Genomic DNA, 14,099 nt, shown 5'->3' with positions numbered 1-14,099 from the left:
TTCAAACCTTTCAAAATAAAGCTGCCAGCATATTGAATACTTAAACATGCATGCAAATTCCAATATTAGGATTTCATGTTTGAAAATGTTAGAATAGATATCAATTTTTTTGAAGTGACAGCTGCATACACCAAAGTATTGTGATCTACTAAAATATTACTACACTCAGAAAACTCTATGTGACAAGAAACAGAACAGTAATTTAACAAGGAGATTCATACATAAAAACAAACAAAAAAATCCTTGAACTTTCAGAAGATGCACTGTTTTCACATCAGTAAACCATGTCAGACACTCAGGAATCCCAACAAGAGCTTGGCTTGGTGCAGTCAACCGTTTTCTGTTCCAATTTAAATATTTTGGTTAGAGGTCTGGTTTTCTGTTGAAGGCAGTGTAATCCCTGTTGAGAATGCAGTTTGCTTGTTCTCCTTTCCTTATGCTCAGCCAGAGCAGCTGTGCCAGCAGAAGTACAGTGCATTTCCATTCTGCTGGAGGAGAACAGCCAAGGTGGTGCTGTGCAGTTCCTGGGGCCGGAGAAGTCTGTCAGCAAAGCCGTGTGTTCGTAAAACTTCCAAAGCTCTCAGACTGCAACTGCTGGTTTCTCAGCATGTAAAAAGGCAGTGAGTTTCAAATACCCTACTATTAATAGGGTGTTCTCATTTAATATCTGTTAAATATAGATCCCTGAGTATTTTGGTTTGGGGTTTGTCGATTTGCTGTCACATCCTAACGAATAAAAATGATCTAAACCAAACTGGAGTCAATGAGATTATTTTTTAACTTGATGGCCTTTTTCTAGACTGCCCTATGCTGAAAGTTTGCATCCTCAGTGAGCTAATTACCCATTGATTCAAGGTAAACAAGTTTTCAAGTGCCAGTCTGGACCCTGCCCAGACTCCTAAATTCTGTTCCTTAGAAACACCGAGACTGAGGCCAACTGCAAATTTGGAACGAGTTTTTTGTGTGTGCATTGATGTGTTTTTGTGTGAAAATGAACCAACTAGCTCCAGCTAACTGGTAATGAGCAAGGTTTAAAAGTTTCTAGCATAGAGCATATTCATTTCAAAAACAAAAGAGAGCCACTGCTCCCACACTTTGAGGACTTTTGGTAGAGTTTTTAGGATGGTAAAGCAGAAATTGATTCTCCTTCCACTGTGGGTTGGCACAGTTGTGTGTTCCAATAGATAACTTTGGACAGCTTATTTAACAGCTCCGTGGCTGATCAAACACAACAAAGAAATTGTGTCAGTAAGCTGGAAACACTCATCTCCAAAGAAAAGCTGGTCCTCACTCCCAGTGCCCACAACCTTCTACCCAAGGCAGAAATTTGCCTTCTCAGCCATCACGTGAGAAAGCTGCTGGTGCTACTTTATGAACACAAAACTAAACATGACTTTTAAACTTACAATTCAATCACTCAAATCAAGGCAATTCCTAAAAAGCAAGGATGCAGCCTGTGGTTAGGAACTTTTATATGTGTTCCATGATAAATTTTTGGTATAGAAATCCCTATAAAACCCAGTTTTCAGTTTTACCCACAGAAAATCCTATCACCTCTAAAAGAAAAAACAAAACATCCTAAAATTTATATATTGACCCATTTTCCTTAGAATCTCTCAAATTCCTTCAAGTGGACAGACAAAACAAAGGGTTACTTGGGTAGTGATTCAGCCATACTTTTTAAATGACTGAAATGTTAGTAAACAGATTTATTGACATTTATTCCTCTAGTATACTGTTCTTTGACATTATAAGCTTATAGATCTGCACACATCTATATGCTGTCGTATGGAGGATGTGAAATGCAAGGCTAAACATCCCTGCAAGACAGACAGTCCAAAAAGTCCCTAATGACATACTCCAACTTTTATGAGTTGTATGCTAATGTCTCCTCAGACTTGAAACTTTTTCCTCTATTTACCAGGGTCTGCTAATTAAAATTATTTTTCTTGTTCTTTCTTTAATAAGAACTATAATCTCCCTTGCTATTTTACTGGTCTTTTATAGGAAATAGTATGGATTTTCTCTTCTAGGTTACCATGGTTCCTGCAAGTTTTACACAGGCCATGGGGTTTTTACATCTTTTATTTCTTATTAATACCTCCAGATTTCCTCCAGCTTTTCTCTATCTTCCACCAAAAGGGGTCACATTGCAGCTGAGCTCCAGCAGGGCATGTTCACACCACTGAGCATAGCAACAAGGGCACTGACATGAAAGAAACCTCAGGAAAAAAATAAAATTGAAAAATCAATTTTTTTAAAAAATAACCATCCATGTAATCAGCCCTGAGAAAACAGCAGTTCCATCAGGATGATATCATCATACTGCTGATGAATTAACTGAATTGACTGAATTCATCATTTTTGCTACTCTGGGTGGTTCTGGTTAATCCAGAGCGAGAGTAATGGACTCAATGATCCTTTTGGGTCCCTTCCAACTCAGAATATTCTATGATTTAGTGGTTTTATGCTTCAAACATGGCATCTACACAGGTGGTTATTTATCTTGTGGGAAGAAGGAAAAGAATGGCATGACAAGAGCTTATTAGAAAATTCATGGTTTACACAATTTTGCACTACTGCAATACTATGACAGTTAAAAACCCACAATAAATATGTGGGCTGCACTAGGAAAGCAGATTTGGAAAACTTTATAACATCATAATAGACTGTGTTAAACATGAACTTTTTGTTCCTGTTTTCATTTTGTTCATTTTAGAGAAAAAAAAAAAATCCCTCTCTCTCTCTCTTTATATATATATATATATATATATATACACACAGATATTTTTAAATCCAGAATAAACAAGTACATCTTAGAAAAAGATGGGTCCTAAGCAGCTGTATTTTCAGTTCTGCTCTTCCACTCATGCAGTGCTCCAATTCATATCAGTACCTGTCTTTAACTTAAATGACCTTACAGAAGCTGGTTAGATAATAAGACAATCAGGTAATAAAATAAAAAAAAAAAAAATAAAAGGAGACTTCAAATGGACATGACATAATGTCCATGCATTATGGAGCCTTAAACTCCCATTTATATGCTCATTCAGAAACAAAGTGGCCTCAATTCTCTCAAGCTTAATTGCTTTCAACTTGAAGAAAATCACTGCTAGGGTGATTTAAATCATGTACCTTTTGCCTGGACATCTCAGTTATTTAAAAAAAAAAAAAAGAAAAAAAAGGAAAAAAAAAAAGTACTTCAAGACTTCCATTCCAGGGAGAGTAACCCGTCCATTTCCTGAGTCTCCTTTACAAAAAGCAAATTATAATTCATAGATCCACAGTAATTTCAGTCAAAGATGAGCATTTTGAGCAGAAGCTTAATTGGTGAAGGACTGAAGGCGAGGGATTTGAGGACAGGCAGCAGAGTAACTACTCCAATCACACAGGGAGAGGGGAAAGCTCAGTGGGAGGACAAGTCTTGCATCAGCTGTGGATGGCCCCAGGCAATGCAGCTCATGGAGTTTTATTGGGGCTGTCGCTGCTCATGTGTTCAGCCTGGTTTGCTGAGACAGTTCTGATGTTTAGGGACCAAAAGCACCAGGCAAAGCTGGTTTGGGTAATGAAGATGCTGTCATTTGACAGCTGAGTCCTCCAGGAGAACCTGAGCCCATTGAGAGAGACACAACTGTCTTCATGGTCCTGTGGACCAAACTTTTGATAAGTGAAGAAAAGTTTTACTGACTTACAAGCTTCTTTTTTTTTTTTTTGTAATTTTTCTTTTTACAAACCACAGCTATCTTGTGATTTCATCAATGTTTTTGTATTCCCACTGGTTTTCTCCCATACTTACTGACACTACTCAAATATTGTTCCTCTCAGTAGCAATATATGAAATCCATTATGGGGCACATGCTGCATAAGAAAAGAGGCTCACTTGAGTTCATGCTTCATCAGTATTACTCTAGTTAGCTTTTCATTCTCCAGGCACTACTGCTGTAATACCAAGTCTCAGAACATCAGTTCTGCACTATTTTAATAACACTGCCAGTGTTCACTTTGCCAGCTCGTTCACAAAAGATTATTACCAAAAGTACATCCTTTATCACTGCTATCAGTACCTGTTTTTTTCTCTGAATGCAACTTGGTTGGGGCCCAAATACAGTGCACCTTCAGGTATCTATAAAAGACTGGATATTAATTATACTCATCCATTTTGAAACGCAGCAATATTTGATTAATGAAAAGGTAGGCACAATAGCAAACACACTCACATCATTACTTGAGAACATGCATGTACCAAACCTGTGCAAGCCTATTCTATTTTTATTGTTTTGATTATAGCTGTCACTTTGATCCAAACCAATAACCTGATGTTGTTAATGAGCTCCTTTTTAATGCACTTATGTCACATGCTTGGTATATCCTTCAGTTTTGTCTGACTCTGAGTCCTTTTCAACTGAATAAGCTGATTTTTTCATACAAGCTCATACCTTCGCATGTTCATAAATTTTTTTTTTAATTTATTTTTTAGTTTGCTGGAGAAAAGAACCATATTTTCTCCTATTTTCTCTTTGCGCATGAATGCAGAATTGTCTCACCTTAGTTTTGGGAAGGAGAAAAGATGTGACAATACCCCTTGTTCCTTTTTCTCACCAAGAGCAGCAGTCACAAGGTTTCCCAGTGAGCAGACCTGTGCTGCTGCACTGGAATTGAAGCATCAAGGGAAAAGAGATCCAGGGGGAAATGTAAAGGTGACAGAGTTTTATGCCTCAGTTTAGTTACAACAATTAAAATTAAAAGATGGAATAGCACAGAACTGAAGGCAGTTTTTTAAAACCTGAGATCAGACAAAAAGTCTTCTTTCATCATTTTCTAGCAAGGGGTAATAACGAAGTAGAAATAATTTTTGTCTGATTAAGTATCTTTGCTTCTCTCATCTTATTTTGGCCCCTCTATTACACCATCTCCAACTGTTCACAGCCTGAAGGAGGTGTGGAGGGGGAGGAGGAGATACAAAATATGAATTCTTAATGAAAACTTTCATATTATGATTAGTTACTACAAAGTTTTTGGTGTTTTTTGGTTTGAGTTTTTTGTGGGGTTTTTTTTGTTTTTTTGTTTTTTTTTTTTTAATGAAGGAAATTCCTTTTCAGGTCATCTTTAAAACTTTTTTGAAGTGAGTGGGTCTTATATATATATCTTACAACTCTTTGAAAATCTTTGTGACAAGGAAAGGAACTGAGCTGTTTTAATAATGGCATGTTATTAAACCACTAATGATTTTGCTGTTTAAAAGTGAGCTTTAATGATTAAAACTCTCCTCCTTTGATCAGCAGAAAATGGTGACTAATCTGAGAGTAGAAAAAAACCACAAAGTTTTAAGATTCAGAGTGTCTCCAAAGCCTGGTGGCTGCTATAAAAGCTCAGAGACAAGAGAGTAAAAAGAGAATAAAACAGGCAGCAAACAGTAAGTGCAGATGTTTTATTTTTACCCTGAAATACTCCCCTGTCTAAATAACAATGAAACAAATAAAGAAAAACATATGGCTTGACCTCCCCTGCTTTTGAATTTCTTCTCTTCCTGCCCTGTAAGAATCTTCATCTCCTCATTGATACCTCCAGGCAAGTATGAGGTGAATGCAAACTCTATTCACTGTGCCTGATACAAAGTCATTTATGATTTGACTATTTTTTTTTTTTTGAAAGACATAGGTACAGAAGGAGAAGAAAAATAAAATTACTGTCAATAAATTTGATTCAGAAAGGTCTCCACCTCCCACCAGCTGACTTGCTCTTTGCTGGCTGTTGTGGATTTAGCAATGGGGGATTTGAGGGCTGGCCTCAGGTTCTGTCCCATCAAACATTCCATCAGAGACTTCACCCATCTTTTTTCTAAGATGCCACCAAGTAGGACAGCTCTTACTGGTTACATGTCTACCCATGATGCCAAATAGGTTCAGTTGTCAGCCCCAAACTCTTTCTGTTTATATCATCAATCTCTCTGACTCATTAAGGGCTGTTCTCCATCCTCTGGGATGGCTTCTCCGTACTCCAGGCACCATCTCCTGTGCATGGCTCTCTAACAAGGAGAACTTCTCATTCAATGCTGTGTAAAACTTCTCCCATTCCCTTGGATTTTTAGTGCAAAGTGCTCAGTGGACCTTACATTGCATTTTGACCTGACCAAGAAAAGCCAACATCCCACGGGGATCATCACACACAGCTTGAGAAAGAACATCTGCAACAGCATCTGATCACCCTGGATGACAACTGGGCTCACCAACAGCCAATTTCCTCCTCTTACCTCTACCAGATTTCAGAGGAAGAATGAATTCAAAACTAAAAATGAAAATTTAAAACGAAAAAATTAAAAAGGCAGAATTAACTCTTTCTTATGATTTTTTTTCTAGATCCCTCAAACATGGTATTTAAAGTTGCTGTTCAACTCGGACTCTGTTCTTATACAAAAGGCTGAATTTCAAAATGTCTTCTTACCACCTTGCTCCCTCCTATCTTCTGAAATTTTAGACTGAGGCAAGTTTCCCTACTGTGTTTCAGAAAATGATATTATATATTTTAAATTATCATTTTCATACTGTGGCTTTGATTTGAGCCACAGCAAAATCTGTGCTTAGAATCCCTAGAATTGAACAGGAAGTGCACACAAAAATATTTTTATATTTTTTTCCTCAGAACAAATTTCTGAGGTGATGAAGTGGATGAATTCAGCTGATAATTCTTCACTTGTTTCCCTTGTTCCCCCTTGTGAACCACAGAGGTATCAACTGATTGCTATTACAGACTTAAAATGCAACAGAGGAATTTTTTTTTTTTTGCTGTAGTGCATTTGTTTGTTTTTTCCTGACTCAGTAACATTAGCAAGAAACGGTACATAACACCATAACACATTAATAGCTGTTGTTCTTCAAACATCATCATAACACAATCTCTTCTTGTGTGCATTTACAAATGTTGTGTGAAAGAAAGAAGTGGAGCCTGTGGGGTTTTTTTGTATTTCTGCACCATAGCAGAAGGAAAAGCCGATTAAAAGATTTATTCAAATATTTACATGACACACACTGTTGCAGTATTAAAATGTGAGCTTGCTCCTTTTACAAATCTCTTTAGCAGTCTTTTCTACCCTTTGTTCCTAATACAACTTTTAAATGGCAGTCACAAGTTACAATGACTTCAGCCTGTAATTGTGCATCCCCTCCAATTCTTCTCTATCCCCTCCTCCTCTTCTCCCCCTAACTCCACCTTCTTTTTTATATTGACCTGCAATGTGCACGGGCCCCAGAAAGCCACCCAGGTCCTGGCTGCATCACAAAAAGCATGGACAGGTCAAGGGAGAGGATTCTGCCCCTCTGCTCTGCTCTGGTGAGAACCCACCTGCAGAGCTGCCTCCAGCCCTGGGATCCTCAACACAAGAAGGACATGGAGCTGCTGGAGCAACTCCTGAGGCCACAAAGATGCTCCAAGAGCTGGAGCCCTTCTGCTCTGGAGCTAGGCTGGGAGAGCTGGGGCTGTTCAGTGCGTTAAAGGGAAGGCTCTAGGGAGACTTTTAAGCCCCTTTCAGTGCCTAAAGGGGCTCCAAGAGAGCTGGAGAGGGACTTGGGACAAGGGCCTGGAGGCACAGGAATAGGGGGAACGGCTTCAAACTGAAGGAGGGCAGGTTTAGATGGGACATTGGGAAGAGAATCATCCCTGTGAGGCTGGTAAGGCTCTGGCACAGGTTGCCCAACAACGATGTGAATGCCTCATACCTGGAAGTTTTCAAGGCCAGGTTGGACAGGGCTTGGAGCACCCTGGGATAGAGGAAGGTGTCCCTGCCCATGGCAGGGGGTGGAACTGGATGAGTTTTAAGGTCCCTTCCAACCCACACTTTTCTGAAATTCTATGATGATTCTATGGAGGTTCACGTAGGAGGTGTCTAAGCCATTTCCTCACTGCCAGTACTGCTCCACACTCTGCTCCACACATCCTTCCACACTCCAGCTTTGCTCTGCACATCCTCTTTGCAATGTCACCCTGTGTAACCACTATCCACACATCTCCTTATGTTTGGAACAGTTCTGTCAGTGGATGCTACGTCAATACCCTCCGCATGTCAAACACTCTCCTTAAAGTTCATCTTTTCCCAGTATCCTGGGAAATCTAGTAAAAAGTTATGGCTGGCATCCCAAATAGCATCAGAGCCATTGGTACAAGCTGCACATTTCTGGAGCCAGAAGTAGCCCTGAGGCTGCAGCCTTATCTGCTTTCCCCATTTTCTGCCATTCCCAAAGAAATCAGAAAATGAGTGTGAGGAGAAATAAAGACACCCTGGTATTTATATTACTCCATGTATCTCAGATGTCTGAGCAGTATGATCAGGACTGAAGAGCTCCTGTTGGGAGGGAACTGCAGCACATCCCCCTGTCCAGGCATTTTCCTTTGTGAAATGGTGCTGTGCATTCTCCATGGCCATTGTGGTGTGGTGGAAGGAAACAATTTACCTTGAACACTGGAGGCAATTAAGTAGACATATTTACAGAATAAACATGTAGATGTGCACAGTTAGCATTCCACAATATTAATTCCTAACATTCCTGAAAGCATTCAAATATCACAGAGCTTGAACAACACACATTTTATGCTTCCTATTAAATACAAAGAGATGTAGAGCCATTAAAAAAAAAAATGCTCTATGTATAGACATTTAGCTGGTTGTGGCAGAGCTGGGAGAGAACCTAAATCTGATCTATCCTCTTGTGAGTTTTAAATGTGTTACCTTCCCTATCACCAGTGTCCGGTGATCAAAGTCTCATGAATATGCCAATGGAATACTGGCTGGAATACTTTAAAAAACCATTCCCCACGAGCACAGCAGACTTGTACTGAGGATCTTAGCTAAACCCGTTCTAACACAGCTGATATTTGTTTCATGTTGACAGTCAGCAGCATCATCATCAATTTTACACCAATTTCATGGACCAGCAAAAGTAATCACTTCTGTTCCTTGACCACTGAAGAAAAGAAGTCCTGCATTAAAAATATCATAACTACGAATGGCAGACATATGGAGCCAAACATCTTCGTTCAAAGGCATTTGATGGATAATATATTCTTGTAAAACAATTTATTCTGCCTCTCTGTTGCCAATTGCCACTTTATTTCCAACTATCCTTGAACAAGGTTTTCCCTCAGTCCATGTTTCTCTGCCAAGTCTGGGCTCTGAAGTGCTCCCAGTGATCAGTGGAGACACATCCTTTGCCCCTGGAAATGCTCGCCTTAACACAGGTCTGATACTTACACTGTGCTACTCTTAGTTGATAATTAGTTAATTAGAAGATTAGTTGATGTAACAGATGAGTATCAGCACTGCAAAACTCCTGAGTAGCAAAATTCCAGTTCACTGGGGGAGGGAGGTATTTTTCTGGTGGGTGTGCGTTAGACCTAGCCTGGAATAACCTAAAAATCAAACACAGTTCAGATCCTGCCAAAGTAACATGCTTAAATTAGAAACATAACAAATTTGGTTCTTCAAGAGCTGTATGAATAGCAGAATCTTTGTTCTCTCAATTTCAAATTCAGTTTTATGAGAATAAACTTTTATGAAAAGTTCTTTCACTCCCTGTGAGATACTAAAGAAGCTTAGTAGCTCAAGTTCCATTGTAAGCTCATAGGAGAATATATCAAACCATCACCACTAAACATCTAACAGAACTTGCAGGCACAGAGATGTAAAATTAACCACACTCAGAAAAGATATTCTTGAGTGCAGTGAGGGGAACCATTTGGAATGAGCAAATTTTCCACTGTGCCTTGGTTGTTTTATGGATAAAAGCAGAATTTCTGGTTCACGACACAACTAAACTCATCACACACAGACATGAACATTCAAGAATAGCAGGGCTTGACCCTGTGCTACTACAGGAAGTTTATCACAGACATAAAGGCTTGTGTGATCACACTCTGAATTTCTTAGCATAGGAAATGGTCTCCTCTGTGCAAGCAGCAACTCATTCAGAGCTCAACTTGCAATATGGTTTTAGTGTGGACGCTTTTGTGACTTTTTAAATAAAATAAACCCACAAAGTTACTCAGACAGCAATACCACACTAATTCTTTGACACCAAAATAAGTCTTAACTACTATCAGCATGAAAGAATTAAAAGAAAAGAAGGACAGAAAAAAAAAAAACCACCACAAACCAAAAACAAGAACCAAAAGAAAGGATCAGAAGATTTTTAAATAGCCAGAATGCTTTTTGATTATCTGTTTGCATTCTGTACCAAAACCCAGTCAAAAACTAACAGAACTAATATATAAGTTGGGGTTTAGCAGTTAAAATGTATGTTAGATATCCAATTAACAGAACAATATATGTCAGATAATTAATAAAAATGCCAATAAAACCAGTAATGAAATAACTGCTGAACTGCAGTTATTCTAAGAAACATGTATTCTGAGAAAATTCTCCACCCAGTGTTTTCACCACAAAATAAATGGAGATTGCTTAATAAGAATCACACTGTAAAATATCATGATTGCTTGTGGCCTTTCCCACAGGCCAGCACTTCCATCTCCCTAAAACAGCCACTCTTGGCCCTGCACATGGCACTGAGCAGGTGGCTCTCTGAGCAAGAATAGTTCGTAGCCAGCAGATAACAATGGAAGGAAAACAGTCTCTCATTTTTCTGTCCCTCCTCACAGCACCAAAGGCCTGGGTACAATTCCTACATCCCTGACAGATAAGATTAGCTAATAACAAGCTTTGGATTCATCCAGTAAGTCCAGCAAAGAATATACAAGTAAATGTACAGAAAAAAGGCTGCTGTCAGCAAATTTGAAAGCTTCAAGTTCTTTCAGATCAGAACTTGCAGAAAATCAGTTTCTACATGAATTTTTATTTTTCTTTTAGAACAACTCTGCAGTCAGATCGAGTCAAGCTTACCATCTGCTGCAGGGAGAAATACAGCCATACTCAAGATTACATTATCAAACTTCTTTGTAAACTTTACATGCAAGCTGTTCCTGTCAGAATTGAAGTCATTGTGATAATGCATCTTAATATTCGGTCAGGCTTTAAATAAAGACTGACAAAAGTCTACATATGGATGACAAGCTGTTCTACAGTAAATATTTTTGTATTTATTGAGAAGGGGCTTATGGCAGTTTAGGACATATTCCATCAGGCATTTTGGTCTGAACTACTTACTGATTAATGAAACCAAGATAAAAACAAAATTTTGGTGAGGAGTTTTGAACAGGGATTTTAAGTTAACTTGATCCTTTTCCTACTCCTATTTAGTTATGCTTTTACATCATTATTGCTTGAAAGCTTTTCCCAGCTGGTGGATGTTGTAGAATGGAAGACATTTAGTACCCTGTATTTTAAGCAAGGCTTAATTTCCAACTGGCACTGAATGTAGCTATCTATGGAACAGAAAAAGCAAATACAATGTAATTTTACCATTATAGCTGACCCCCTAAAGCACAGTAAAACTTCTTCGACTTTTTTGTGTAAATAAACTTGTTAAACTCATTTCCAATATTCCCGTAAATGAGGGGATACAGCATAAAAATCCTTCAAAAATTCCTTTTCCACATACCCTAGTTAGAAACACAGCTTACAGAAAAGCAAATGCAAAAGCAAATGTTGTGACAAGTAGGGATTAAATTGCTTTTTCAGTTTTGACTCCATTTTGAGAAGTTACAAGGCACATGCTGCAATTAATATTGCAATTAACCTAGTTAACTATGTGCTCCAAGTTCATTACACATTATTGCTTTATTATAGCAACTATACAAGTAACTCAATACAGCAAAGTAAAAATAGTTTTTAAAACACCTGCATGAAACATTTATTATGTGCAGTCACAGACAAGCATGCCTCATGTAAAATAAATCCTAATGCAAAGAAATGACCTTACCCTGATGTTGGATCAACAGCTATGGCCTTGGGGTTGTTAAGGTCCAGCTCGATGAGGGTCACACACACTGACCCATTCTGGCTGCAAACAAAGATCCTGTCGCTGACGTGATCCACAAAGTAAAAATTCCCCGTGATCCAGTCGATTGCTATTTGCTGCACATCTGCCAAAAAAAAAAAAAAAAAAAAAAAAAAAAAAAAAAAAAAAGAAAAGAAAACAAAGAAAGAGAAGCTCAGGAGTGCAGTTTCAATCCAAGAAAGCGGCTGCTGGCTGCTCTGCCAGCAGATGCTCCACTCACTTAAGGAGCTCCAGCTGCTTTATATCTATTATATGGCTTCTAATAAGGAATCCACTACACAAATAGTGGTGGGGGAGAATTTTTCCTTTTTAAGTACAGACATCTGACTGCAACCTCAGTGGTGTGAAAGACACACATTTGTTTGGAGCTCTCTTCAATATTTTTAAGTCTGTCATTGTGGGTTTTTTTGTGGTCTCCTCAGAAGTAACACCACTGAATGATGGTGCACCTGTGAAACGGCTGAAGCTGATGGTACCAGACTGCTGGCAGAAGGCACTTGGAAGACACTCAAATTCTGAATTTAGTGTTCTAGGATGTCTGCTACACCGTGGGGATGGAACATTGGTAAAGGTTAAAAGAGTTTTTTGGCCATATTTGAGGGGGGCTAAAAACAGACTAGAAATACTTCAGGCAAATAAAAACAACAACAAAAAAAGCATGTCTAAACACACCAGATCTATGCATTCATTTTCATAGAAAACACTTTTTTCTTGTAGTTCTGGGGTATCTGGATGCAGCCAGATTTCTGCTAATTGCCACAAGAAGTAGCATTGAAGTAACTGCCTGCGTGATAATATAGAGACATTTGTTAACAACGAAGCTTTCCTTCTCAGGACACTGTGGCAGCTTCACAGCCCCCTAACACAACTTCTCACCCAGTTCCTGAAACCACTTTCTGTAAAGGCCTTATAAATCCTGCATTCTTCTTATAAGTCACCTGACCTACCCATAAACAGTCTTATTGTTACAGTAAGCAAAAGTATAGAGAAGTGCAAAGAACATAATTTTATCAATTTCATTTAACTAAGATTTCTTTTCTTCCTCTTGTTGACAGTACTGTATCGATAACACTCTGTAAGACTTAGTTATTCTTAGATTAAGAGTAACTCAATTAATAGAAAAATATACCCTGTTAAATGTTTTCAATGTTCACTTTTAACAATTTTTTATTTTAAGAAAAGTAATATATGTTTATTATATTACAGTGGTTTCAAAACAGTGCTAGCATAAGCGGAGATTCTATCATGGTGAGAGAAGGCAGATGTGATACAGTATAATTTCTTGTAGTAGTTTTCTTTTTCGTTTTAACTTTCAGTTGTCTGTATGTTTATCATCCTTCAGATGTGGGATTTTTAGGTTTGCTTTCCACAATCCAATACAAAACTGCTGCCGCCATCACATCCACGCTGTACTGGAGAGCAAGAAGTAAACCTGATTGAGCAAAAATTGTCTTCATTTAGTTTTTGATGATAACTCAGGGCTTATGAGCCTTGTACTTGCTTAAAACAGACATGGAGGCTCATTTGTCGTCCTTGAAAGTGCAGGTAGCTTAAGATTTACTCAATGAAACAGCAGCAACACCAACTGTATCCCACCTCAGCCACCCCATTACACAGTTCACTGCTGTCTTCTGTCTCTCCCATTCATGCCCTTCCACTACTCATTTCCCTTTTAATTCAAAGTGAATATTGGGCCTGATAGGTCCTATTACAAAGATCTGCTGAGCCAGAATAAAGGAATGCTCCATTTAGCCCAATATCCCAACTCCAGCGGAGGCCAATGTCAGATGCACTGTGAGATATGTGAGCACTGATGTATTTTAGACAATAGGAAGAAAACACTTTTTTTTTCCCTCCCCTTTTCCAAGCAAAATATAGGACAGGCTTTTAAAAATACCAGAAGAAAACTCTGTGCCTCTGAAAATCCGTAATAGTTAAAGCATATTTGATGTGTCTGCTTGCCATATTCTGAAGCTGGATTCATGGAATGAAAAATTTATGGTTTACTGATTCAGGGAGACTTTTGAAAAATGCAGATAAGCTTCTATGTAACAGAAGCATTTCTGGAAATATTGTTTATACAGGACAAAAGGTACAAAAGGAATCCAATTTCAAACATTTGTAGAAATAAAACTAGTAATTAAATTCCTGCAATGG

The 14,099-nt window shown here is 38.4% G+C and overlaps 1 protein-coding gene across 1 annotated transcript in view; it reads right to left on the bottom strand.

Moving 5' to 3' along the window:
• Window positions 1-14,099, bottom strand: part of LRP1B (LDL receptor related protein 1B) — a 639,031-nt gene that overhangs the window by 261,541 nt on the left and 363,391 nt on the right. Inside the window, exon 6 of the mRNA XM_042040771.1 lies at window positions 11,865-12,027. Coding sequence (XP_041896705.1) covers window positions 11,865-12,027 — 163 coding nt within the window. The remainder of the gene's footprint in view (window positions 1-11,864; window positions 12,028-14,099) is intronic.

Source organism: Corvus kubaryi, unplaced genomic scaffold (assembly GCF_017639235.1).
Source record: "Corvus kubaryi isolate FWS band 111438036 unplaced genomic scaffold, C.kubaryi_AGA036_p1.0 37396, whole genome shotgun sequence".
Taxonomy (NCBI): domain Eukaryota; kingdom Metazoa; phylum Chordata; class Aves; order Passeriformes; family Corvidae; genus Corvus; species Corvus kubaryi.
This window is presented reverse-complemented; position numbering and strand designations above follow the sequence as displayed.